The sequence below is a fragment of the Pundamilia nyererei genome, unplaced genomic scaffold (genome assembly GCF_000239375.1).
Source record: "Pundamilia nyererei isolate P.nyererei 1_Seehausen unplaced genomic scaffold, PunNye1.0 scaffold00015, whole genome shotgun sequence".
In the NCBI taxonomy this organism is placed as follows: domain Eukaryota; kingdom Metazoa; phylum Chordata; class Actinopteri; order Cichliformes; family Cichlidae; genus Pundamilia; species Pundamilia nyererei.
The window spans coordinates 2,160,447-2,186,926 of record NW_005187416.1 but is presented as its reverse complement, the minus strand read 5'-3'; the positions used below and the strand labels follow the sequence as shown (position 1 = coordinate 2,186,926).

The 26,480-nt window shown below is 39.3% G+C and overlaps 2 protein-coding genes across 4 annotated transcripts in view; one reads left to right on the top strand and one right to left on the bottom strand.

Annotated features, from left to right (window-relative positions):
• Positions 1 to 10,652, bottom strand: part of rabep1 (rabaptin, RAB GTPase binding effector protein 1) — a 41,348-nt gene extending 30,696 nt beyond the window's left edge. For both annotated transcript variants that reach the window (XM_005725397.1, XM_005725398.1), the window contains exons 1-4: positions 10,499 to 10,652; positions 3,422 to 3,550; positions 2,966 to 3,169; positions 102 to 262 (exon numbers count right to left, since the gene is read on the bottom strand). In XM_005725397.1, the coding sequence (XP_005725454.1) occupies positions 102 to 262; positions 2,966 to 3,169; positions 3,422 to 3,550; positions 10,499 to 10,544 (540 nt within the window). In that variant the 5' untranslated portion in view covers positions 10,545 to 10,652. The remainder of the gene's footprint in view (positions 1 to 101; positions 263 to 2,965; positions 3,170 to 3,421; positions 3,551 to 10,498) is intronic.
• Positions 10,653 to 11,417: 765 nt separating this feature from the next.
• The window catches only part of scimp (SLP adaptor and CSK interacting membrane protein), a 16,634-nt gene continuing 1,571 nt past the window's right edge, over positions 11,418 to 26,480 (top strand). Inside the window, exons 1-5 of one of the 2 annotated variants that reach the window (XM_005725396.1) lie at positions 11,418 to 11,554; positions 12,276 to 12,397; positions 17,756 to 17,804; positions 21,010 to 21,086; positions 26,384 to 26,439. In XM_005725396.1, the coding sequence (XP_005725453.1) occupies positions 11,544 to 11,554; positions 12,276 to 12,397; positions 17,756 to 17,804; positions 21,010 to 21,086; positions 26,384 to 26,439 (315 nt within the window). In that variant the 5' untranslated portion in view covers positions 11,418 to 11,543. Of the gene's footprint in view, positions 11,555 to 12,275; positions 12,398 to 17,755; positions 17,805 to 21,009; positions 21,087 to 26,383; positions 26,479 to 26,480 lie in introns of both variants that reach the window. The other variant, XM_013908851.1, reaches the window with a different exon arrangement.

Sequence of the window (26,480 nt, the reverse complement as noted above, 5' to 3'; positions counted from 1 at the left end):
GACTTGAGAGGAAGCAAACAAACTTCAGAAAGTTAAGATTCCATATTAGCAGAAATTAAGGGAGTAGACAAAACTTTGAAAAATGCACGTAGCAGACATACTTTCTTCATTTCATCCTCCAGGTTCTCCTCCTCCTGACCCTCGGAGAGCCGGCGCCTCAGCTCGCCCAGCTCCCTCTCCACCGCCTCGCGATACTGGTTCCACTGGACACGCTCCTGCTCCAGGCGTTGGTGGAACTGGACCTCATACTCACACACAGTGTCTGCACGGGGAGAGGAGAGGAAGCAGGCGATGAAACCGAACAATAGCACATCCACATCGAGTCGTGCAGTCAAGCGTGAATACATAAAAACAGGAACAATATTTCTGATATAGGTGGGGGATAATTTTCATTTCAAAATGTTTTTGTGATGGTTATTCATGATAAACGAGTAGACAACAGATTTTTAGGGTTGCATTTATTTTTTTAAATCAGTTAATCTTTCAACTATTTTCTTGGTTTACTGTCTTAAACTAGTTAAAATTTACTTACAAAAAGTCTATAACACCCTTGTTTTGTACAACTCATTTCAAACTGGTTTCTTGAACTTGACAGGGAGTTCACCGTACTCAAATGACCTCTGCAGTCACCAGGTCTAGTCCAATAGAGGACTTTTGGGATGCGGTGGGCATTCACATCCTGGATGTGCAGCCGACAAATCTGCAGCAACACTTTACAAAAAGTGGAACTTTGCTTGACAGAATACAACTTTCTGGTTTTACCTCATTGATTCAAATGTCAAAAAACGCATAAGAAATCAAGGAAATCAGCTGTGGAGCAACAAATTAAGTGAGCTGAGATGTTAAATTACTGCTGTAATCCAAGGAGACTGAACAGTATAACAGTCCCCCCTCAGAGAGAGCTGTCTGGCAGCACAAAGATAAAAAATATTTTTTAATCAATAGTTACTTATTCACATTTGTTTGTGTTTCACTGCGACCTCACAGTTAATGTAGTGAACAAACAGCTGAGACAGCAAGCCTAGTCTAACTGGTTTGTCTGCCTGTGTACAGATGAGCTGCACACATACCACTTCAGTCAGGCTGAGGCGACAGATGAGTTGAAATTGTATGCAGTGTATGGATTGTGTGTGTGTGTGTAGTCTGTGTTTCATAGAAACCCTGGCAGCTTGGGTAATATTAGAAAAGATCACCAAATTTATGGTTGTGTGTATTAGAATTATTCCAAATAAAGTTTGAAAATGAGTTTCCCAGTATAGCGTGTTAAAATATGGGAAAAACCCTGGAACAACCAGAGTGATGGAGTGTAGTGGTTTAAAATATTCATCTACAAATGCAAAGGTCCCTAGTTCAGTTCCAGGGGTTGACACAAATCCTCTGCGTGTTGCATCAGTAAGGCCACTGGTTATAAAAATCTGCTTGTGAATTAGCAGCTTTTATACGCCACTCTCTTCATGCCTTTACAAATCAAATGATCATTATCTACCTGAAGCCTCGGTCCCTCCCTCTTTAATTACATTAAGCACAACGGGCATAAGTATGCACTGTTTTCACAGTTAACAGCTTTCATTCACACTTTACTGCTGCACAGACAATCACAGGACAGCTTCATTCATAATCACAAATATTCAGAGGATCTACTGGAGCTTATTTCAGCATGTTGATAGCACTGTTCTGGTTCAATTTACTTTAAAATCAAACGAACTTTCAGTGCATCTCACATTGGATCCATCTAGGCGCTAAATTAAAAGCTCTATTGAAGTGCAACTAGACGTTCCTCAAATTACATGTTTTTTCTTGGTGTGTACAATGGATTATAGGAACTTGCCTCACTATTAATGACATTTTGATACTTCTGCACAGCACATCGAGACTGAGTTTAAGCATTGATTATATCATCTAATTTTCATTTTGGAGCAGCGGTTAATAACCCCACTGTGACTGCACTACAATCAGGTCATGTTATTCTACATTAATCTTTATTCCTATTACATGCACAGCTCTCATGCACAGGTTGGTCCCTGCACGTTGCCGATATGCTCACTTTAATTTGTTTGAGATATGATCGTAAAATTTCAAAGTCAAAGTCTGACTAAAAGGTGTCTGGTGTACCACCAAAGATCACGCTCTAGAACAGGGGTGGGGGAACTCCAGGCCTCGAGGGCCGGTGTCCTGCAGGTTTTAGATGTGACCTTGATCCAATCACGGCTGATTTAAATGGCCAAATTACTTCCTCAGCATGTCTTGAAGTTCTCCAGAGGCCTGGTAATGAACTAAACACTCAGGTGTGTTGACCCAGGGTGATATCTAAAACTTGCAGGTGGTTTACAACAGGGACGCTGGTTTTAATACTCTCAGTGGAAGTCTTGTGTGTGGCCTTGTACTTGTTCCTCTAGTCCAACTGGTGAGTAAAAATTGTTTTAGTATGGCCAAAAAAAGATTTGTCTGAGCCAGCATAACATGCCTTACACGTGAATCATGAACTTGTAGAAGTCCACGTTGACAATCTGAACTTAGAGGATGAATTCACAGAGCATAACCTGAGGAACGTTTTTAAAGAACGAACAAGTAGTTTGCAAACTGTGGACTTGTTGACTGAAAATCACAGAGTCATAGGGGGAGACCGAGTCACTTTGAAACATAAGTTGATCCCAGGCTGCACAGCGCCAAGTGGACTTCCAGGGATTGATCTATGAATAGAAGCTGCACTGGAAGCCAACCAGACATGAAGGAGACCTTGAAGGTGAAATCAACAAGCTTTAAATCAGGTAGAGCTTTTGTTTTTGTTTTTTGGACCTGCCTTCAGAAATGTTTTGATCACACCACTTAAATGTAAACAATCTTTTAGAGAATATATTCATAGTGTTATCAATCTAAGTAAATACCCTCCCAAATAATAAGCAAAAGAGCAATGATATTAGGAATAGAGGTTTTCACTGCTCACATAGCGTCAGGCTCCATTTACCTTTCATTATGGCCTGCAGGGAGGCCACCTCCTCCTGCCATTGGCTGCGGACTTGGTCGATGGCTTCCTGTTTGGTGTTTTCCGACACGGTGGCCACAGCTTTGATGGTCTCTATCTCAGCCCGGGCCTGAGAGAGCTGGGTCTGGACGGAGCTCAGCTCGGAATGGGCGTCCTCCAGTGCAGCTGTCTGCCTCTTCAGCTCCTCTGGAGAGAGGTGAGACATGAAATGAATGATGGGAGGAGAGAGGAAAAATGCACAATGTGACACTTGTGTATTTCAGACTTTTTTCCTTATTCAGCACAGTTGTTTATATATTTTAAAAGAAGAACCTTTCAGTGTTGCACCTCAGCATGCACGAGTTCAATTCAAACAGACAGTTTAAAAGGCCAAAGATGCTCCACAGCTATGTCCAACAAGACACTTTACATTGTGTAGAGTTTTATGACCATCCACACCTTCCTTGGAGAGGTAAAGCTCTTTGAACTTGGCCCGCTTCTGGTTGAACTCCACCTCCAGCTGCTGCTTGAGTTTGATGAACTCGGCCCTCTCCTGCTCCAGAGCTGCCACTCGCTGCTGTAGCACCGCTGAATGATAATGAAGGAGGAAAAAAACAAAACAAAATTAGCTGCTGATTACATGTAGCTGAAAAGAAATCATTCAAGTCAAAGGGCAAACATCCACAAAAATCAGTGCACTCATTACGTCGTTTATCTCATTACTAAGGACTCAAATCAGAGGGTGAATAAAAGCTAACAAGCCCTAAAATGATATGAATACAAATTATTATTGATGCTTTTGGGATAAATGTGGTTCTTAGAAATTATGACAACTTTCAATTTTATGATTAAATATATCTAATATAATCAAACCAATAAGTACAACGATTAAATCACTGAATTCCTTGTATGGTTCAGCCATAATGTTACGCAAATGTTAAATGTAATTAGGCTGAAACATGTTTACTATCTAATTTACTGATCATTAATGTAATAATGTGACAAAACAGTACAGACTAAATGTCTCTGGATAGCGATACAGAAATGAAAACATTAACAAATAATTTATTATTACGAAGTAGCAAATCTGCAAAATTTGGGAACTAAGACTACTTTTTACTTTAAACAAAAGTTCTAAATAGTGATTTTTGCAGATTCATTTATTAATATAAGAGAGCTCATGTGGTTTCATGTGGTCAGTTACTTAACTTTTATTATACCAGCAAGTTTCAGCTCGTGACACCTTTAAAAACAGAGTAAAGTCCACCAGTGGCCTCTTTTACAAGGCTGTCAATAGTCAGCTAAATGGAAGCTTTTTCTTAGATAATTTAAAATAACTTCTAGATATATCATATGTAGAAGCTCATAAGAGAAGTGTGAGGAAAAATAAATATAATGTATGTTGCATTAGTCGTTTATAAACATTTCATAATCACATTTACTGATTGTTTTTAACCTTTTTAACTTTCCACGTGACCATCACCAGTTTGACTGAAAAAAAAATCCAGGGGGAAAGATACACTTCTTAAATGAAATGATGAAATATTTCAGGTCATTACTGTCACAAGTTTTGTAGTATCGTTTTAAAATTTTCAATATGGAGAAAGTTACTTACTATTTTGGGGGGGTAAGGATCTAAAACTATAGCTTTATGAATATGGACTATCACGATACTGTGGACAAATAAGTATTTAAAAAATGCATATGTAGAAAATATTTAGAAAATTTTGAATGTAATGTTAACAAAAACTTGGTTCTTTCTAATAATAATAATAATAATAATGAGTGGTGTCATCCCTGTTTTTCAGATAAATCTGGTTCTTATTAACTATGAAAAACATCTTCACATCATTTTATCATTTAATATATCTAGAATAATAAAACCGATAAGTATTAAAGATTATTTTAGAAAAACATCTAAAAACAGACTCACCTTTATTACTTACACACTTGCATTTAATGAACCATCTTGATAAACACCCACATTTAAATTAAAAACAGCACATCTTATTACATGTGTGCTACAATGCACAGTGGATCTACTAAAGCACAAAACCTTCAGCGTCAAATGACTAACATATTTTACTCCATTATCAAACTTTAACTCAAACTTGACAAGATCTTCAAATGCTTTTTTATTGTTGGCATCACCTCACCGAGCACTGGTACGTGCAGTGCAAGATATTTTAGCCATCCACTGAACTGCTGGGACCATTTTCATGATTGACATGATTAAAAATCTTGCTCTGCTTAACTCGGATGAGCTGGATATTGAAGCGTTACAAACACATGCTGCCATCAGTAAAGTTGCAAAGTGCAGTCTTGTTCTTGTGGGCAAACTATCCAACATCGAGATGCAGAACCTACTTAAAGGGTCTTTCTCCTCTCTCCTTTGTCGTGTTTGTTTAGCCAGCCATTATAAATAGGTCAATACTAATATCAGCTGATAAATTGTGCCCACCAATATATCAGTCAGGCGACGCATAAAATGAAGTATAAAAACCTCCCGCCAGCAAACACAACCAGACACTGGTTTTCCTACGGTCCTACATTTTCCTACTTCTTCATCTTTTATTTAAAACCGCAGCGATACAGATAAAATCCTTAAAGCCGGACAGCCAAACGGAAACATTTACGAGCAGCCGGACGGTTCAGCTCAATACCACCATGGTCATGTGACAGCCAAACAAAAGGAAACACTAACTCCATCGCCACGTATTCACAAGTTTGTGTTGTATTCAAGCACAGCATATATCAATCTCCTTTTCTCACACTTACCTCAGCTCAAAAGCTCTGCATCTTTTCCTTCTTGGTATTAAAATAAAAGCTGACTGCTCTGGTGTGTAACCGATCACGTCAGGAAGCCACAAAGATCACATGATAGAGCGCATAAAGAAAGTCAGTAATTAACCAATTTAACAGCAACGCCAGTTCATGATGATGCAAATATAACAGAGGCTCAACCTCACAGCAGCGTTTTTGCCTTTGCTTGATAAAACAGTGACGGTTTGAGACAGAAAAGTGGGGACAGAGTGAGGGAAGGCACACAGCAGAGGGCCCTGGGTTGGACTCCAACACCAAGCCTAGCGGCATAAGATCATCTGCCAGACAAGGTGAGTTAAACCGACGCCCGGCAACAGATTACTATTGTAAAAAGGAAGCACACCCACTTTAAATTCTAAGAGATTAACAACAGCATGTGACATATCACACCGTTTCTCTATCTATTTGTTAGTAAGTAAGCCAAAAATGCAGAAGCAGGCCTCAGTTAGCAACTTAAATGTTAAAGTTCATAATAACATAATTAGAAAAAAACGGGCCAAATATGGCTTCATTAAAAGGGCTGCCAGTAGAAAGTGTCTTCTCACCAAGAAAAAAAAAACATGGCAGAACGGCAAAGTTGTATCTGACCAAACGACAAGACTTCTGGAAATCTGTCCAAGGCTAATAGGACTAAAGTGGAGATGTCCGGTTTCATTTTCAACAGTTTCACAGTCAGGTCCACACCTTGCTTGTCACATCCATGTTCAAAATGCCAAGAAAGCAAAGGCAAAAATGATCAGGGCTTCTTAACCAGATCCCACACAGAAGGTGGTTGATATCATGTGACACCGCAAAGGAAGGAGTGTTTAAGAAGCAAGTCTTGATGCAGGGGTATTGGAAAAAAGTGACATTTAATAACAAAAAATTTAATAACACATTACAGGAAGCTGAAATAAAGTCAAAAGACAGCCTTGCAGCAATCCACCACTTCATCTATTTTGTATGTCTCTCCAGCCCAGGGGTGGGCAACTCCAGGCCTCGAGGGCCGGTGACCCTGCAGGTTTTAGATGTGTCCTTGAACCAACACAGCTGATTTAAATGGCTAAATTAGCTCCTGCAGTTCTCCAGAGGCCTGGTAACAAACTAATCATGTGATTCAGGTGTGTTGACCCAAGGTGAGATCTAAAACCTGCAGGACACCGGCCCTCGAGGCCTGGAATTGCCCACCCCTGCTCCAGCCTCACCTGCATCCTCCTAAATAAGCACAGGTACCTTCCTAACCTGTGCTGAGTAACCCAAAATATAAACACACATAAGGCTATAATCCTAGTTCCTGCTGACATACAACTTAAGTTTTCACAGTACTCTAAGCAGTTCTGTGAAAACCTAAGTTTGTCCTTACTGCTCCACAAGTTTAACAGGGTAAGTAGTAGCCAAGTACCGCTAATCAAATGCAGTTGTTTAATTGATCAGCAGCATGTGTGACAACTTCTATAAAAGACTTGGCCGTTTGCTGGTCTGTGGTGTTCAGGTGTGTGTTAATGCCATGACATTCCAAGGAGTGGACGTCCCAGCAAATTCACCAAACGTCAAATGGTGGTGCATTTCTCAGAGAAACTGCAAAAACACCCAAGAAATACATCTCAGACTACAGGGCTCAGTTAGCCTGTTAAATGTTAATTCATAACACTACAATTAGAAAAAGACTGAAGAGGTATGGCTTGTTTAGAAGGGTTGCCAGGAGAAAGTCTGTTCTTAGGTTTGCAAAGCTGCAAAAACAAATGTCCTTTGGACATACGAGATCAATGTGGAGGTGTCTGACCACAATGAACAGCGCCACATCACGCCACATTACGGTGATGGAGGGGTGATGATTTGGGCTTGCAATCCACCATGATAATCCAGTCGTCTCTGTATTCTAGAGTCAGATGTGATGGCATCTAGCTGAAAGTTGAAACTTGACTTAACTTTCCTGCAACAGGGAAATGATCCCAAAAAAGCAGCAAGTCTGTAAGAGAATGGCTGAAAAAGAAAATAATCAAGGTGCTGCAACGGTCCAGACCTCACAATGAAATGCACTGAATTAATTCCAGCCACCTCAATTGCAACCTCAATGGACTGACGCAACATTGAAAAGGAGAGTGGACCAAAAATCCTCCACACCACAGTCAGAGACTGATACAGTCATACCAAAAACAATTACTTCACGTTAATGCTGCTAAAGGTTGTTCTGCAAGCTACTGAATCAGGGTGTGTACTCAGTTTTTCACACACTGCTTCTGCATTTATGCTGTTTCTCTCAAATAAACATGATATGATGTCACATGATTATATTTAAACAATTCTAGAACTTGGTAAATCAGAATAAAAAAATAGTTGCTAAACCTTTAAAACAAAACTGAGTAAATGCTATCTGTCCTTGACTCACCCTTTGCATACAGTTAGAAAACAGGGCTTCCATTCATATTTTAACTATCCAGACTGTTTAAATGTTAATTTCATGTGAAAATATTTTCTGGTGGGGAAAAAAAACAAATCATTAGTGAGCCAGTCTGCTTCACAGGTGAACTGATGAGTAGAAACGCTGTCATTGGCCAGTCAACTTGCCAAATGTACATTTTTACTGTTCCCATTCCACTAAGCCATTATATCGAACCCTGATACACTTCCACAAAACTTTCTATTATCTTACCCACACTAGTAAACCAGTTAAAGTCACCCGAGGCACCCACATTGGCGGTCAAAGCTATTTTATACCAGTTTCAAGTTAAACAGGCCCTGCATTTTCAGAAGTAAGTAATTCCCTCAAACCTCACGACTGAATGAAGGTAGGCCCGTTACTAATTACTGTTTCAAATATTCAAATCCTCCTCTTTTACTCACTGCAGGCAGCGCTTTGCACTTTGAACAGACACCGTCTTTTCTCTGGCTGCTTTTAATATATATTAAGATAAAAATAAAACCGCCACGAAGCAGTTTCTTTCAGTCTATTTTACCACCACCCTTTGTAACCCACTCCCACAGCAACTTTTGCTCAACAGGTGCCATTGTCAAGAAGTAATGACATGTGTATGACTGCTCAGCTCAAAGCAGCACCATTACTAACACCTGGCTCTCCAAAAATCTACAGGTATCTGCAGCTCAGTGGGTGAGCAGGTGACCATAGCCCTTTGCTGCGTGTCTTTCTCTCTCTCTTTGCCTAAAGTCAAATGCCAAAAAATAATATTGAAAAAAAAAACCCAGCTTTGTTGAGAAGTCATTAACACAACCAAAGCAATACCAACAACACAATTTTGCATCACACCAGATGATGCCGAACACAAAGTGCTTGTAGGCCAGCGAATATGCAAGACCTTCCCATTATTTGTAGAGGTGCATGTGTGCCAAATTAAATAATAAATAAAAGAGCCACCTTTTTTCAGAGGCTACATTTATGGGTCGTCACAGGAGATCATCTGCCCCCATCTCACCCAGCCCCTAGTACCATCCTCTGTTACACCAACACTCTTCATGTCCTCCCTCAGTACATCAGTGAAACATCTTTTTGTCAGTCAGCACGGTCATCTTGTAAATCTTCCCCTTCGCTCTTGCTTTTATCCTTCTGTCAAAATTCACTCCCACCCCCGTCTCCGTCGGCACCACCCTTGTTGCACTCTCATCTTCATCTCTCTTGTGTACTCCTCATTGTTTTGGATTGTTGATTCCAGGTAAACTCCTCGACCGCCACTATTTCTACTTGTTGCATTTTCATTGTTACACCTGTCTCCCTCTCATTCACATACAATTTCTATTCCTTTCTCTCCAGAGCATACCTCCACCTCTCCAGGCTGCACCCTATTCTCCTTACAGATCACTATGTTGATCTGTGGCAAACATCACAGTCCATTGAAAATCCTGCCCGACCTCATCTGTCAGCCTGTCCATCATCAGAAGCAGCTCAGAGCATATCCCTGATGTAATCCCACCTTGAACCCATCTGTCACTCCTACCACACACCTCACCAAGTGCCATCTTAAAACATTATGTACAGGTCTATTTATAAGGCATAAAAACAAAGGTAACCACTAGGAGATGCTCCCATCCCTCAATCTCTAATGTGTGTGTGGATTTGTGACAGAATCTCTAGCTACAGAGTGTCTGTAATATTACCTCCGAGGACGCATAAAGCTTAAATCGTTTTGAATGTATTACCGTTGTCGCAGTCTATTTTGTTTAACATAAACCTGGACTGGAATTCTTCACACAGTTTGTAGAAAGTGGGAGCCCCACGTTCAGCTCCTGAAGCTCCAGATGCTCTCAATGCCGCCTCTGGGTCCCTGGACCTCGGCTTGATAACCAAAGGGAAAGCCTCCTGCAGGATTTGTCAGTATCCCGTGCACACCACAGAGCACGGCCACCGATGCGACCCATATGACTGACCCTGTCAGTGCAGGGCCGGACTGCCAGAGGCCAGAGCCGACCTTTAGATCAAATTAGTCAGACTAGCCAGAGCTAGGAGCTAACCAGCTAGGTGTAACATTACTAAAGAGACAACCACGTTAGCTTGAATATGTCACACATGCACCTCATGTTCAGCTATACAGAGCTTCAGTAAGTTTCCACAAATTTGTGAACCACTGCGCAATGTTAAATGCCCAGCATGAGGCAGTGACACGTCGCATTGAGGATGCTAACTAGCTAATGTTGCCAGTGATGCAGAGGCCGTCGCTGGCTTCGCTGCTCCCAGCCCCTCAACACACTCACCACAAACCGCCAAAGACACAAGAAATTTACCGTCATGTTGGGACGACTGAGGGGATCCCGAGGCCTCCGAGGCCATGGTTTCCTGAGGGGGGCGTGAGGCAATTAGCAGGGCGGTGAGATCAGAGCTAGGAGCGTCCAAGAAAACAAGCTAACATCACAACTAGTGTCAAGCTAGCGACGAAAGAGTGCGACTTCTGGTTTGTCTTTCAAAATAAAATCACCACTTGTGAACTCTCCAAAAGGCCTGCGTTTATTCGTAATGTAAACCAACATAGAAATAAATACAAGACAAAATAATCATATATCTACTTATTTCGAAAGTTACTTTCATATCTGTCCACCACTTAGCAGTTTTGTGGTAATATTTTGAAAGCACAGAGTCATTTTCCTATAAGTAAACAGCGTTAGTTTCCCAATTCCGGTGTCACCTTTTTAAAATAAAATCGACTTGTTTTTTCCCCCCAAACTAAATCTCGCTTTCAACAGTTAATTCTTAACAGAAAACAAAAGAGATATTTATCAACAGATGATATAAATCCCAATTATTGTGAATGTGCAGCTGGACAGGAAAACACCTCCCTAAAGATTACACTATGATAAACTGATGTAAAGTCATGATTTATAAGAGGAACTGAAAATGTGAGAGACCTACACAAGAGTCCAGTGTTCAGTGCTGACACTGGCAATGTTTGTAGTTTAAGGAATATGTATTAAAATGTTAATTTGAACCTGTTTAAAATATCAAAATCTGTCATCTGTGATGACATTTCTATTCCGACCAAATAAATAAAACAAAAACAATTTTCTCCAACTGAAGTATTAACACAGATGTGTAAATTTGTCATGCGTGTCTGACTCTTCTTATAGCCTCACACAAACACCCACATGATTTGGTCACTGGTGCATGACAGGGGGTGGGGATAATCCAGTCTCAGCCTTCATGTTTCTTTGGTTAGGTAAGAAAATTAGACGATGGCATGCAAAGATGCAGCACATGATGAGTCCTGTCATATCTAGACACCATCCGCTTTCACCTTCTGTTTACTGAAATTGCCGTCCTTCTTAAACCAGAGATATGGAAGAAAGGTAAGGCACTTATTTGGAGTATTTGGAAGTTGACATGTATTGAAATAACACTTTAATTGCATTTTTTGTGATAAAAATCATTCTATTCTTATCCATAATTAGAGATAATACTTAAAAAGTGGTTATCAGGTCTAACTGCAGTGAAAGGCGTCACGTGTCAAAGCAGACAGTAAACTGTTATGTGCTTTCATGTCCGAATATCACTTTATCTTGCATGGCTGTATTCTGAATCAGCAGTATTTGTAACTGGAAGTTGGCAGGAAGTGGCTGTGTAGAGAGGATGCCGGGCATGAAGATAAACTGGGGAACGAGTATTTATATCATTCCGTTCACAGCGATAAAGGCACATAAATACATCCGTCCAACTGGAGTAAACAATTCACTTTAAAGCTGACCTTCTCTTTCAGCTTTAAGTAGCTCAAATACTTTGGCTGAGGTTGTCTGAAGTGAGAACAAAAACTGAGACGTTTTGATGGTTGGCAGTGCAGTTGGCTCAGAAGAGTCCCTGGAGGTTATTGAGGTGCCTGTTTGATTCTCAGAATGCTAATCTTAATACAAAAATAACCCCAGGACTTAGTCAACACAGAAAAAAAGAGGAAGTGGTTGAATGGCCTTCTTTCCGATCCCCAGCTCTGTGTATACTGAAAAGCAGCGGCTCAGATGTGCTTCTCGTGGTGAAGTGTTCAGACTTTTTTGTTTCTTTTTTAAATCCTTCAAACAGTGCGATCATGGCGTTTATCCGCAAGTACCTATGGTTATGGGTGGTCGTTGGCATGGTTTTCGTGTCTGTGGTGATCAGCATCATCTTCATGTTCATCTGCAAGTGCATATCAAGAAAAAGAGGTAGGTTTGAATCTCTGCAGCGCACCTGCCAATAAAAACTGAACAAGCCTTCATCTGCACATCAACGACATACATTTTTACCACTTTTTTCCTGTTCTCACACAGATTTATTCTCTTCCCCTTCTTATAGCAGAAATGTTGAATTGAAACCCCGATAAGCGAAATGTCAAAACATTATGCAACAAGTGTTTGGGAGCTTTAGAGAGTGCGTGAAGGTGTTTTCCTGTAAGTTTATGTAGAAAAGTTCATTTCAGGAATGGTGTTTGTCCATTTGGTTGTGTGAGCTGTCAGACAGCTTTTTTAAGGTGTGGACACACTGAAACTGGTTGCGTGGTTCAGGAACCGATGCCTTTTTTTCTGTATACACTGTGTACACCCTGTAGCCACACAGTCCAGTATTTTTGTCATTCGTATTTGCTTTTTTTAGGCATGACTGCTATTTTAAGCCATGTATGTTAAGATTTTTACCGGTATTAAAACAACTTAAATAATTTCTTGTTATTCTTTTTAAATTGCTGATAAAGCTCATAAGGTAACACTTAAAAATGATGCATGTGCTTTTAATTTTTTTTCCCTGTCACAAATAGAAAGATCTAATTCCAGATGTGAGCATGTGCAGAACCCCACCATTCTGCAGTGTTAAATCGCTTCAGAGGCTTTAATCTGTGGTGGCCCTAACTCTGCTCGTGAGTCTGGATGTTCACATATGACATTATTTAACTATATATGCACAGCAAAATGAAACTTACTAAAAGTATTTTTTTTAAAGAGAAAAAGAAAAAATTCCTAGAAGTAAAGAAAGATTGGGAAACAACACCTCAATATATTTTGCATACTCGTGTCATTTCCAGTAATTTTATTTGCACAAAAAGTGTTTTTAAAATATGTTCGTTCAGCAACCTTAGAGCTTAGTTCAGTTTGTGATTTGGAACAAGCCAGAACAAAACAGAATAGAGCTAAACTCATTTTCTAGTCTTAAGATGCTATGTGATGACAGTGAGAGGAAACGTTATATGGCACTTACTGAATTCAAGACTGATACAGTAATAAGATGCCATCATTGCAACATGTCAACCTGTGAAATTTCTTCCCTGCATGATCAGTTGTAGGTCTTATCATTGCAAGTATGACACCATCTAAGAGCCTCAGCAATACAGCCACAAAGTGGCAGACCACATACATTTATAGAGTGTAGTCACTGAGTGCTGAGGCGTGTGGTGTCTAAAACTCACCAACGCCCTGCTGATGCAGCCTCTTCAGAGTGTCCCAAGCGCTCCATGTCATGGGGGTGTCCATGGCTGAACAGCTCCTGTAGGTGTTACGTGTAGGTAGCCCTCTACTTTTGTCCATATAATGCATCCTAATATGGTCATCTAAGGCACATAGCTCTACACCATTGCTTTCTGTTTAAGAGGGGCAGTTAATCAGAAGTAGGATAACTTAAACAGAGAAGAGTTAAAATGCCTTATTTAAACAGAGGAAATAAATAAGGGACCGTAAGACTGGTCAGAATGAGATTATTTTGAGCTGTGAGTGATGCAAAGTTACTCTAGTTCAAAAATAAAAAAATATGGAGTTACAGGAATCCCTGTATAATAATGCATACACTATTTTTTTCTGATACTTTAAATGTGTTTTTGGTAGCACTTTCTATTACAGCATGGTAATAAAGGGGTAATAGTAGGGTAACAAGGGGGAAACGAGAGGGTAATAATGTGGTAATCTCTAAGTTATTGCTATGCAATTACCAAAGTAATAACCATGTAATATCCAAGTAATATTACACGGAAATTTGTGTAATTGGATAATAAGGGCCCCAAAACTGTGGGTAACAATGTGGAAATAGAGCTCGGTAATAAAGTGGTAATAGTAAGGTAAAAAGGAAGTGACAATGATGTAATAATGTGATCATTTATAAATTATTACCACTTTACCTGTGGTAGTTTCTGTGTAATAAGCACAAAACAGAGCTGCAAAATGCAAAACTGTCTGCATCTATTTAATAGCACATCAATAACCTGTTAATAACCTATTAATTAAATGTGTTTGATTGTTACCTGGAATTAATATTATGGAATTATTATGTTATTAAATAGAAACGAGCAGTTTGCATTTTGCAGCTCTGTTTCCTTTTTATTACACAGAAACTACCTGAGATATTTCTAGGTAATAAACACACTTCTTTAAGTTAGCTTTAATAGGTTATTCATATGTTATTAAAGAGAAACAGGCAGTTTTGCATTTTGCAGCTCTGTTTCCTGCTTATTACACAGAAACTACCATGGGTAATTCAGTAGTAATAACGTAGAAATTACCACATTGTTACGTTCTTCTTTCTTCCTTGTTACCCTACTATTACCCCTTTATTACCGAGCTCTATTTCTATATTATTACCCCCAGTTTTGGGGCTCTTATTATACTATTACATACATTTCAGGATAATATTACTCAACTGTAATCACTATTGCTACCATGATATCACTTGAATATTACATAGTTATTACTTTGCTAATTGCATAGTAATAACTTAGAAATTACCACATTATAACCCTCTTGTGTCCCACTTGTTACTATTATCCCTTCATTACCGAGCTGTGATAGAAAGTGCTACTGTTTTTTTACTGTAAATATACTGCTTACAGTATATTTACAGTATACTGCTTGTCCTGTGATGGTATTGTACGGTCTCACCTCTGTATTATGCCCTCAGGTAACTGAGGTTATGAGCCCACGAACCTCTCTCAGTGACCTGGGCTTTACTGTTATTTATCCTGGACTTAGGAATAATCTTCCTTCCACATAAGAATCTGCCCACCAACTGGCCGTTTTGAATCACCTTCCTCTTTTTAGTTCCTTTTAGTCACTCATGGTTTGGTCTTTTATTTGACTGTTTTTTTTTATTTTATTTTATTTGACTGGCTTGTTTTTTCTTTTTAAATAATTCATTTCTGAAGATCTGGCATTGCAACCATCTCCTGTGGGTGAGAATAAAATGAGTTTGAAATGTACACTCTGTACATTAGGTCATGTTGTGTGCCTGTCTGTTATGTCAGAGACATTCATAAAGTTGCTTCTCAGTGAAGGAAGGTTTTTCTTTATCCAGGTCATGACTCATGTACTGTACAGACTGTAAAGCAAGCCTGGGATTTTTAGGCTTTATGAATAAACACCCGGTTCAGAAAAACGTAGCTCCTTCCAGAGAAAGCTGCAGTCAGATTTGTGGAAGTTAAGAGTTGAAGCCACTCATCTTCAGGCTTGACTCACCAGAATCACACAGAACATGAGGGCAGCGTTGAGACTTTGCCATTGGAAATGCATTGCATCAGTGTTGAGGCGAGAGATCCAAAGGCAGGACCTTCCACAAATAACAGCAAACCTTTATTCATGCTGAAAAGTCTAACACAAAGTACAAAAAATGTACAGGCAGAAACCAACAAGTCCTCCCTGTAACAAAGACTAAGGGGAAGGACAGGGCTATATATTCAGATACAGTCAGGACGAACTGAGCAGAAGCAGGAAAGGAGACGTTACAAAATGTTTTGCAAAAAAGAAATGATGAAACCAGAAACATACAGAATTTTTTTTTTTTAAACAGAAACCACTAGAGTGTATGAAATGTTTATTTAGCTCCACTAAAAGCAGGTGTCAGGGGGTTTGACGCTGGGGAAAATCGTGGACAGATGGACAGTAGTCAAAGAGCTAGACAAACTACTGGTTTCTTTGTCTTTTCTAGTACTTTGTGGTTTCTAGTGATATTTTGTCTTTTATTTGTGATATGAGGTGATCAGCAAGATTGAAAGAGGCGGTTTACATGACCTGCTGTGATGTGAGGTTTGCCAGGCAGGAGTCAAAGAGGAAACCCACAGATGAGATTCATGGATGTAGTGAAGGAGGGCATGGGGTGAGGATGTTAGGGATAGGGTGAGATGGAGGCAGATGATCTGCGGTCATGACCTCTAAGGGAGCATCTGAAAAAAGAAGTTTCCTCTGTGTTTCACTGTCTCATCTTTTGTTAGCACCTGTTCCTCTGCCTCTGTGGCTGCTGTGAGCTTCTTGTCCCTGTGTTTAGCGTTGTTTCGTTTCCTGTGTCAGTTATGTTTCGTGCCGTTTGGACCATGCTGATTGCTTTCACAGGTGTGTTATCCCTTTTCCCCCGTGTGTCTCATTTTCAGTATACTGCATGGTTTTTGTACACATTGTAAAACGAACTAAGCTGTTACCTTATTATAAGTGTCAAAATGCAATATTGTTTAAATTCTAAAGCCTAAACCCCCCAGAAATCAGAGAAAGTAGCTTCCTAGTATCTAAATCTAGTTTTCCAAGTTCAGTGTCACTAAACGGTCCAGCTAATGCTAAGTCCTGTGACCTGACATTGTACTGCAGAGATAACTTTTTTTGTTCTCAGCAGTTTTATGGGGCCCCTCAAGACAGATCAGAGTGGTTATAAGATCTTATAGAAGGTATATGTTATCTTGACAAGAAGAAAAAATAATGACATCTTTGCATCAAATGTCCTCCATTATTTTATGAATCCTTTCATGTTGTTTTTTTTCCCTTGATGGGTTTCAAGCTGTTGGCGACCAGCATCATTAAACAGAAATCTGGACACCTGACACACAGGATTGGTTCATTCCACTTATTTACTATACCCTTAGGTTCAAAATAAGTGAGAGCAAACTGAAATGACTGTCAGACACCAGTTTCATTTTTAATTCAACTACCTCTTTTTTTAAAAACTCACTGCTAAACCAACACATGCACGTGTTCACCACAAATCATAAGCCGGAAAGGGAAGAGAAACCAAACCATGACACACTAGAAGCTAAACTACTTACTTTAAGGGTTCGTTGCAAGCCAGAAGAACAACTATTATAATTGTATGAATTACTATTATTAGGGGGTGCCCTCTGGATCTGATTAGCTTAGATGAAACTTTAATGATCCCTGTGGGGAAACTGGGCTGCATCACCACAAAGCGGGGCTTCGTGCTGGTTGAGCGTATGCACATGTATAAAGAGCTAATAAAATACAACACAAACACTAATCATAGGTAACAGCATGTGGAGATAAAAGAACACTGTGCGTTTGAAAACAGCAGAGCTCTTTGTTTATTCATTTATGCATTTAAATATGGTTTGTTTAGATGCTTTAAACATACTTAAAAGTACTTTTTTCCTCATTTTATCCTATTTAAATACTCTTATATCATATTTGGATTTATTTTTCTCCTTTGTTTGTGGCAACACAATCCAAATCTGTTCTTTAAATCCTTTTAAATGGCCTTTAAGTGCAAATATATTGATCTTTTTTCCTAATTGACTTTGAATTAACTGTGTTTTCTTTTTTCCCCCCCAACAGGCCAACACAAAATCCACAATGTGAAAAACGAATTCAACTTCAAAACTGAGTAATGCATAAATGTATACTTATCATATAACAGTGAATGTACACAATGAATGTACTAAAAACAGGCGCAGGTTTACATTTAAAGAATCAGACTTGTTGTTTTTATTTCTATTGTCTGACTTATGCTTCAGTGAGAAGTCTATGTCGCTTCTATGTTTATTGTATTTATTATTAAGCAGTGTTTTTATCAAACGGGGAGCTATTTCTCCCATTTTCATTTGCAATGCTAAGCTAAACTAACCAGAAAAAGGGCTTCAGTACTGAATCATGAAATTCCCAACACAGCTGATGGTGTTTTCAACAAGCAAAACTAGTTTTAAACCAACTTTATAAGCACAAATTGAATTGTTATATATTGTGTGTTTAAATTGACTCTGCATAGCTAGCTATAATGCTAACTGTAAGCTGCATTTGTAACAACCACACAGTATATATACAGTCTATAGCAAAAACAAACTTTCAGACATGAGTTCTTACTGAAATACAGCTGTTTTAATATTCCTTGGAAAAAAAATCACAAGCCAATATGATAATACATACAGCAAACATGCTAAAAATAGTGTATTAGCTAAACTACTTCCACCATTCACTCTGTGGGCTGTGATGTTCTGACACATCCAGGATGTAACCAGTATAAAAATATGATACATTATAAATGTAGTTTTTTTTTGGGGATGAAAAAACTTGGCTGGGCAAGTATAGTATCAAAATCATTTTCCCTGTTCCCTGACATCTGCGTAACCATTCATGTAGCGTAATAGTAACATACAAAAAGTAACCAGTTCCCCACTGCAGTACCATCCACACATTCTCTTCCTCTTATCCTTGTTAGGGTCGCGGGGGGCAGAGCCTATCCCAGCTGCCATAGGGCTACAAAATATGTCAGCATATGTTACATTTAGACTTTAAAAGTTTATATGTCACATTTATGGTGTTCTGTTACATTTTTACAAAGTTGCAAAAAAATCTCTATGTGGTTTGGTTACTTTCCATGCACAGCACTGTAAAAGCAAGTAATGTAAGGCCCCCCCCCCACCCCCCCAAAAACAAACAAACAAACAAAAAAAACCCCAAAAAACAAAACAAAAAACAGTCTTTTTGTGTTCATAGAGATGAATTTCTTGGGGTTTTTTTTATTGAGCTTACATGCAAACATTCCTTGAGAGTTGTCCGTCATACTAGACATGATACAGTCAGCGGTTGCTAGGGAAGTGTGTGCCTTCTCCAACCGGTTAGCAGTGGTTCTTTGAGGTTTCTGGCTGTCACTGGGTGAAATTGATTGCAAAGATGTCACTGAAACCAAAAACCTCCCAGTGATTGTTTTGGTTGCTAGCAGATTTCCATGGTTACCTGTAATTTTTCATGTCAAGGATGACTCTCTAATACCAAGGTACAACGAGTTACAATAATCCAGCTCAGTTATAATAAAAGCATACATTACTGTTCTGAATTTATCTTTTGACAGGATGGGTTTTGACCAGTTGCCTCAGATGAAATAAGCTGGATTTCACTGCTGCTCTGACTTGACTGTCAAATCTAAAATCCCTATCCATTTTAAAACCCAAATTGGTGACAGTGGGCATACTGTGCTAGACTGTCCATGTCCACAGGAAAGGACTCACTGGTGACACCCAATAGAGCCATGGGGCAGGAGATATAGGGAGAAAACCAGAGGTCAGAATCAGAATACTTTATCAAACCCCAAGGAAATTATGGGGTTATAGTTGCTCCAAGACAATAAGAACAGTAGCAGATTGAACTAAATTACAAAATATAAGAAATAACGGTAATATATACAAATAACACAATTATAAATATCCAGAAAATTACAGCGATTTAATATATATGATTGACATTTTACTCTAAACAGTAAAACTTTGTTATTTTCACCCTAGAGGATGTGTAACTATTACACTGTGTACTGTGCATTAGTTGGAAGTCCACATATTGATCAGCATAGGAGTGTTAGCATAACATGCAGTATATGACATTTATGTTGTACTATTTGGAAACTTTTTTCTGCAAGGCTTCCAAAAAGTCTCTGTGTGTCTGTATATTTTACGACCACAGCAGTGTAACCAGTTGATAATGTTACAAACTTGTGACCAAATGTAACATTGAACTAGCAGCTCACTCTTACCACAAAACTTAAAATGACAGCAAGACTTTGTAACTGATATATTTCAGTAGAAAGTATAATTCATGTCTGCATCATGTATCCAAACCAAGAAAATGTGAAAAAAACAAGGAACCAGAGCTTTAAAAGTACTATTGTGTTAAACATTATATTTTAACCCAAACACTGATTCTTTTCTAAACCTAACCAAATAGGTTTAATAGGCAAAGGTAAGAAAGTTGGTTATATAAGTAGCACAGTTATGTGCTAAATCTCAGCAGTTTTAATGGCTAAAATTTAAAAATGGATAGTTTTTTCACTTAATAATAGATTTAAAAATTAAATGAGTGTGAAAGTCTGTGACATGCAGTATTCAAAGTTAGGTCTCTAGTGTGCACAGCCAATTGGCTTGCTCCGCTACCTATCCCTCCAACCTACAAAATTTGTGCAAGTGAAAAAAAAGTATAATTTTGTTCACATGGATACAAATCAGATTTGGGCCAAACCAGAAAAGTGCTGTTAATTCACAAATAAGTCCAAAACAAAGAATTCTATTGGCTCTTTAACAGCAACTGTACCACAAATCGTGAAGGTTCTTTTAAAGCAGCAGCAGCTGGCTTTTCCACAGACAGATGGAAAATCATGTTCAGTGGAAAGTTCATGTCCAAAAGCAGGAATTAAAAGTTGTGACTTCATGAACTACCATCAGACTGTGTTGGGCATTTTGTGTTTTGAGTTTCATTTATAATTTCTAGTTCTTTATGTTATTTACTCAGCTTTCTCTCTGTTGCCACATTTCAGTCCGTACAAGTCATCCCATATACATTATTAATATTAATATTATTATTATCATAATCAATATTCATTTAAACAAATGATGCATTTAAACATTTATGTTTCCCCATATTTTCCATATACTCCATATATATATTTAAGGGACCATGTAGCTTAAACATGTCTGTTGTACCAAAGTAAGCTCTGCAGACCTTACACTGTGTGCTCACATCCAGATTCAGACATCATTGCAGACTTTACATTCTTTAACGTAGATTTTTTTGCTTGACATTTTCTCTTGTCTGCAAATTTGCAGGAGCAACAAATACCAGCAGAGAAACATTGAAACGGGCACTCCACCTCTACCTCCGCGGACACAGTTTCTCATGGCAGGCAAGACTTTATTATACCTTTCAGTGGCTCCTACAGATTGCCCCTCCTCTTATGAAACCACGCTTCCTTCTCTCACTTTCAGATCTTTGAAATTAAAGCCTCATCCAGTCTGCCATTTGACCATAAACCACAAACTAAAGGGCAGCGCGTGTTCACCAGTTTACATGGCAGTGACAGTTTTATGCACAAGATTCAGATCCAAGACAGCACCACATATTCTGATCCAAGCTAAGGTTTCAAACTTACTAAGAAGTGTTTATGATGTCTGTTTTGTCAAGGATTTGGGCCAAACAAGGAAAGTGCTCCTTATTTTACAAGTCAGACAAATACGAAGAATATTTTTGGCTTGATGTAATTGTAACTGTACCACAAACTGTGGAAGGATACACAGCAGTCTGCTCCTTCTCATTTTTAAATTCAGACTTATTAAAAGTAGAATAGGAGTCAGAGCCTTCACCTTTAAGACCTCAGCTCCCAGTTTGGATTTGAGAGACGCTACCTTTAAGATAAGGGTTAAAGCGTTGTTTTTTGATAAAGGGTTCGATCAGGGACCATCTTTACCTTCTTGATAACCCTTTCAGGCGGCTGTTGCTGTGAAATTGAACTGAGCTGAATTGAATAACAGAAAACATTTATGAGTTTTAAAAATGTAAAGTCAAACTGGTGAACTTCACAAAACAAGTAGTAACCTCAAGATGTTTAGCCCAGCCAGCAGCTGACAAACATCAATAATATGGCAAGCTCAGGCAAGGAAGAGAGAAAAACTTCTATATTTTGACTTGCTATGCCTGCCTTAGCTGTAATGCTAAGCTACAGGAACCACAGCTGTTTATTAAGAATGCCCCTTCACCCACAACAGCAGCAAGAGGTGGTGCACAGAAACATCCATCTTAATCACAGTGCTCCGCTAACCACATAAAACACAGAACACATACAGCTGCAGTAATGTTATACACTAACACAAAAATGGCTAATCAACACCGGATAACTGTAACTGCCGTATAGCACTAAAGCCTAGAACACATAAACATCACGTATACAGTCCCATAAGTCATCGGGTCATTTATGTGACATCAGCAGTTTACAAGTAGTAATATTTAAGTATTACTAGTATTAAAGTATTAACAAGAATTGCACTTAAGAAAAAAACTGAGGGGTCAACAGAGAGTTTTCTCTTTAAACAAGCTGAGAAAGTTGATTCTGTTGATCTGAATGCAGCGTTTTCAGCAGAAGAGTGACTTCTTCAGTCTTGGCTAACTGCAGGTTTCCCCAACCTTATAAAAATTTTCATAACGAACAAAACTAGCACCTTTGACTAACGATGGGCTGTGAGGTCGGTTTCATTATGATTGGTATGCAGTGGCGGTCCTAGCCTGTTTGGTGCCCCGGGCGAACACTCCCCTTGTTATTGATCCCTTTACCCCGAGTCCTAAAGTGTATATTTATTTTCTTACTCTTCTTATATTTATTGTTTATTTTCTTGCACTGCTGTAACTGGAGCCTCGTCGTCTCGTCTCTCTATATGCTGGACTGTATGTAGTGGAGATGACAATAAAGTTTACTTTGACTTCAGCAGCGAGCAGGCGCACCGAGGGCTCTCGCGCTCACTTTTCGCATATAGAATTTCGAAAATACATCGGTGCAAATTATAAGTCTGTATCATAATGTCTGGTGTTTTCGTGTTTGTTGTATGTTTTTATTTTATTTTATTTTGCGAGTTGGTTATTAGATGCTCACGGTGGCACGGTGTTTAGCACTGTTGCCGCACAGCAAGAAGGTCCTGAGTTCAATTCCACCATCAGGCCGGGGTCTTTCTGTGTGGAGTTTGCGTGGGTTTCCTCCGGGTACTCCGGCTTCCTCCCACCGTCCAAAGACATGCAGCTTGGGGATAGGTTAATTGGATAAATTACCACTAGATGTGAATGTGTGTGCGAATGGTTGTCTGTCCCTGTGTGTTGGCCCTGCGACAGACTGGCGACCTGTCGAGGGTGTACCCCACCTCTTGCCCTATGACAGCTGGGATAGGCAATTTTGGTTTTTTTTGCTGATGCCCGTGATGCCGCCCTCCACCACAATGCCGCCCCGGGAAACCGCCTGTGTCGCCCGTATCAAAAACCGCTACTGTTGGTATGCCAGTCGTCATTACCGTTGCTCATGACTTGCTCATCATTGGTCATCAGTACCAGTCACAGAGAGTTAGGGAATGACTGCAATCACAGCAGTGTAGGATGGTGAAAGATGAACCCATCTGTTTTTCTGGTTGCTAAGTCTGTGAAGATGATGTTGTAACATCCTGATGACACGCAGTTTGTCCTCCAGTAGATGATGAGACTCAAACTTTAAATACTGATCAGTATTGTTGGTTTATGGTACACACGGACTTTCAAATGTCCCCCATTGCTGATGGAAAGATGACCATCTAAGAAAACTAGCCTGTCATTTTTTTACTCTGCCCTGGAGAACTTGATATGTTTGTCCACCAAGTTAATGAAATCAGTGAATCCTGATATGTGCTGAGGTTTGGTTTTCAGCCAGGTGTTGTCCACATACCTGAACTAATGGCTCAGTGGCGTTCCAGGAAAGAATAACAGAGCCCTATTTTCTACTTTTTCCATTTACAAGTTAGCTACACTGAGCGAAACTAAGGAATCCATGGTGCACCCATGTTCCTGCCCATAGTACTGGGATTGAAGATGCTGCGTTCAGATGAACAGAATCAACTTAGTGGAGCTTCCTTACCTTGATGATAAAGCATTCATCGTGACAGACTTTACTAGCTTAGTTAATGTTTTATGCAAGCTTGTTTCCACCACTGAAAAAGTCCTTTTTTGGCATTAGCAAGTCAGAAGTTGAGGTTATTTTGTTTAGTGAGCCTAAATTTCAAGATTAAAACCCAAAAATCTATGTTATGTTCTGTTTTGTTTTTTCCAGTGGTGGAAACAAGCTTCCATAAGGAGTCGATGGAAACTCATAGTTTTGGTTTTTAGCCACAAAACCAAACAAACTAGTCAAACATTTTGCTGAGGCTGTCAGTAACTTTGCCCAGCTTTGTTCATATTCAACCAGAAGGGCTTCACTAAATAAAACCATAGGTAGTAGATAAGATGGATGTAGTCACTCTGGCAGTTATTGGTTGATAAAGGAGTGTTGAAATTGGATTTTATGTATGATCTGATATCTTTGTGTTAGTGGATTTCCTGCATTATTATAATAAATGTTGGTCCCGAATCAACACTGCCATAGACTGGTCAACTGTTTGGAGAACTCAGTTTGCATTAACCAAGAAGTTAGCTAATGCAATTGAAAGGTATCACGAGCAAGCTAACAGCAAGCTAACAGCAAGCTAAACTTTGTAATATATTCATTATAATGCATAAATGAATAAAAATAACACCTGAAATCCTTACTGTTTGCTCCAGAAGAAAGGTCTATGTAGACAACAAGTTGTTTATTTTTTATTATTAAAACAACAACAACATTTTCCCTACTTTACAAAGCTTTGACATCATGATTGGTCAATTGGATTGTTGATCCTAGACTAATATTAATAATGATTATGCAGGGACAACAGCGCCTGGATATCTGATCTGATTCTGGAACGGTACATGTGTGATTGTTAGCCACTGAGCACATCTTGAATAATCCCTTCTTCTTACTCGTAAGCCTCAGTTATACTGTCCATGTTTGCAAGTCCCAGCGTCCAAGGACCTTTGGAGTTTCCTGCTTTAAACCTTCTTTATCAAATTATCAAAATGCTTTCAAAAGTGTCTCACTTGCCAGCATGAGAGATAAGAAAGCCTCATTACATTAAACCCACGTAGCTTCCTCAGTGAGTTTTTAATATGTCCAAAAGTAGTCAGCTTGTATTTTGGTTTATTTGCTCATATTCTTGATGTGCTTTTGAAATCTAAGAGTAATCCCTGAATATTCAACTACGTGGTCATTTTGTTTGTTTGTTTTCCATTCAACATAAATATTTGCCTTTTGTTTAAACTTCATAGCAACACTGTACGTTTTCTGAATATTCAATCTGAGGCATGAAGGTTTAATCTTCATGCCATCTTCAGGCGAGTTCTTACTGCTGCACTGCCATGTTAAACTCATCTAGTAACTAACTTCTAACACGATCGATCAGACAAAGACTGACTCACTGGTTCCCTGTTTAATCCAGAACTGAATTTAAACTCTTCTTCCCATATGCATAGTACAAAATAAACATATATTAAATATCATATTATCCAACCAGAGCACTTTACTCTCAGACTGCAGTGATACTTTTGGCTACTCAAGTCTTTAAAAATAGAATGGGAGTCAGAGTCCTGAGCTATCAGGCCCCTCTCCTGTGGATGCAGGTCCCTGCTTGGCTTAAAACTTTCCTTTTTGATAAAGTTTACAGTTAGAGCTGAATCAGGTGTCCCTAAACCATCCCTTAGTCGTCACTCACACAGGCCTGGAGACCAGTTGGTATCCTCTGGTTGCTAGGGGAAAATACGTATTTCCTGATTGGAGGTTGGTTGCTGAAAGTTGTAGCTATATTTACTGCAGCAATAAATAATTTTACCTTGAAGGCTAATAGTCTTTGTTTTCAGTATTTATTGTGCTTTTCAACATTTTACTACTGTTTGGTGAGGAGTTTGTGCATATTTGCATGCAGGTCTTCCATGCAACTGTGGTAGCCTGCTGGTGGGAGGTTTCCAGTACACCACTGTATAACTCTTTGCAAATAATTCCACTTAGCATCTTCCAGAAACTACTCATCAGCTGGTTTGCTAACATACTTTTCCCCCTTGTGACCTCTAGTTTCCAATGAGTCACTGACCAGTCCAGTCTAGGCCGGCATGACTAGGGCTGTAGCTAACAATTTTACAGCGACTGTCAGCAACCTCCAGCAACCAGCCAGCAATCACTGAGGAATAGCATATTTTTCCCAGTGTGACTGGGGCCTTAGGTATAGCCTCAGGCTGCTGGGAGATGTGCAACAATGCACTGACCATCTCTTCTCCACCCCGTTGTGTTTCTTCTGCCATCACTGCAGGGTAACTTTTATTCTTTTTCTTTCCTTGTTTTTGGTCTCTCTGTGCTCTTCTTTTCTGTCTTCTCTTTCCCCTCACCCCCATTGCTGCCCACAGCCCCTCCCTGAGTATTTTTCTGTTGAGGGTCTCTTCCTGTTATAGGGACGTTCTTCCTCCCCACTGTTGCCAAGTGTCAAGTCTATCTGTAACAATCTTCTACTGACCAGCTACCTATATGCACTGCAGCAATAAAATTAACCTTAAATATGGAATTTGCTGTTTCAGAAGCCCAAAGCTACGAGAACCTGGCTGAGGAGAGCCAGAGCATCCACGACTACGAGGATGGCAACTGTGAGCAGAATGTAAGCAACCACGAGGAAAG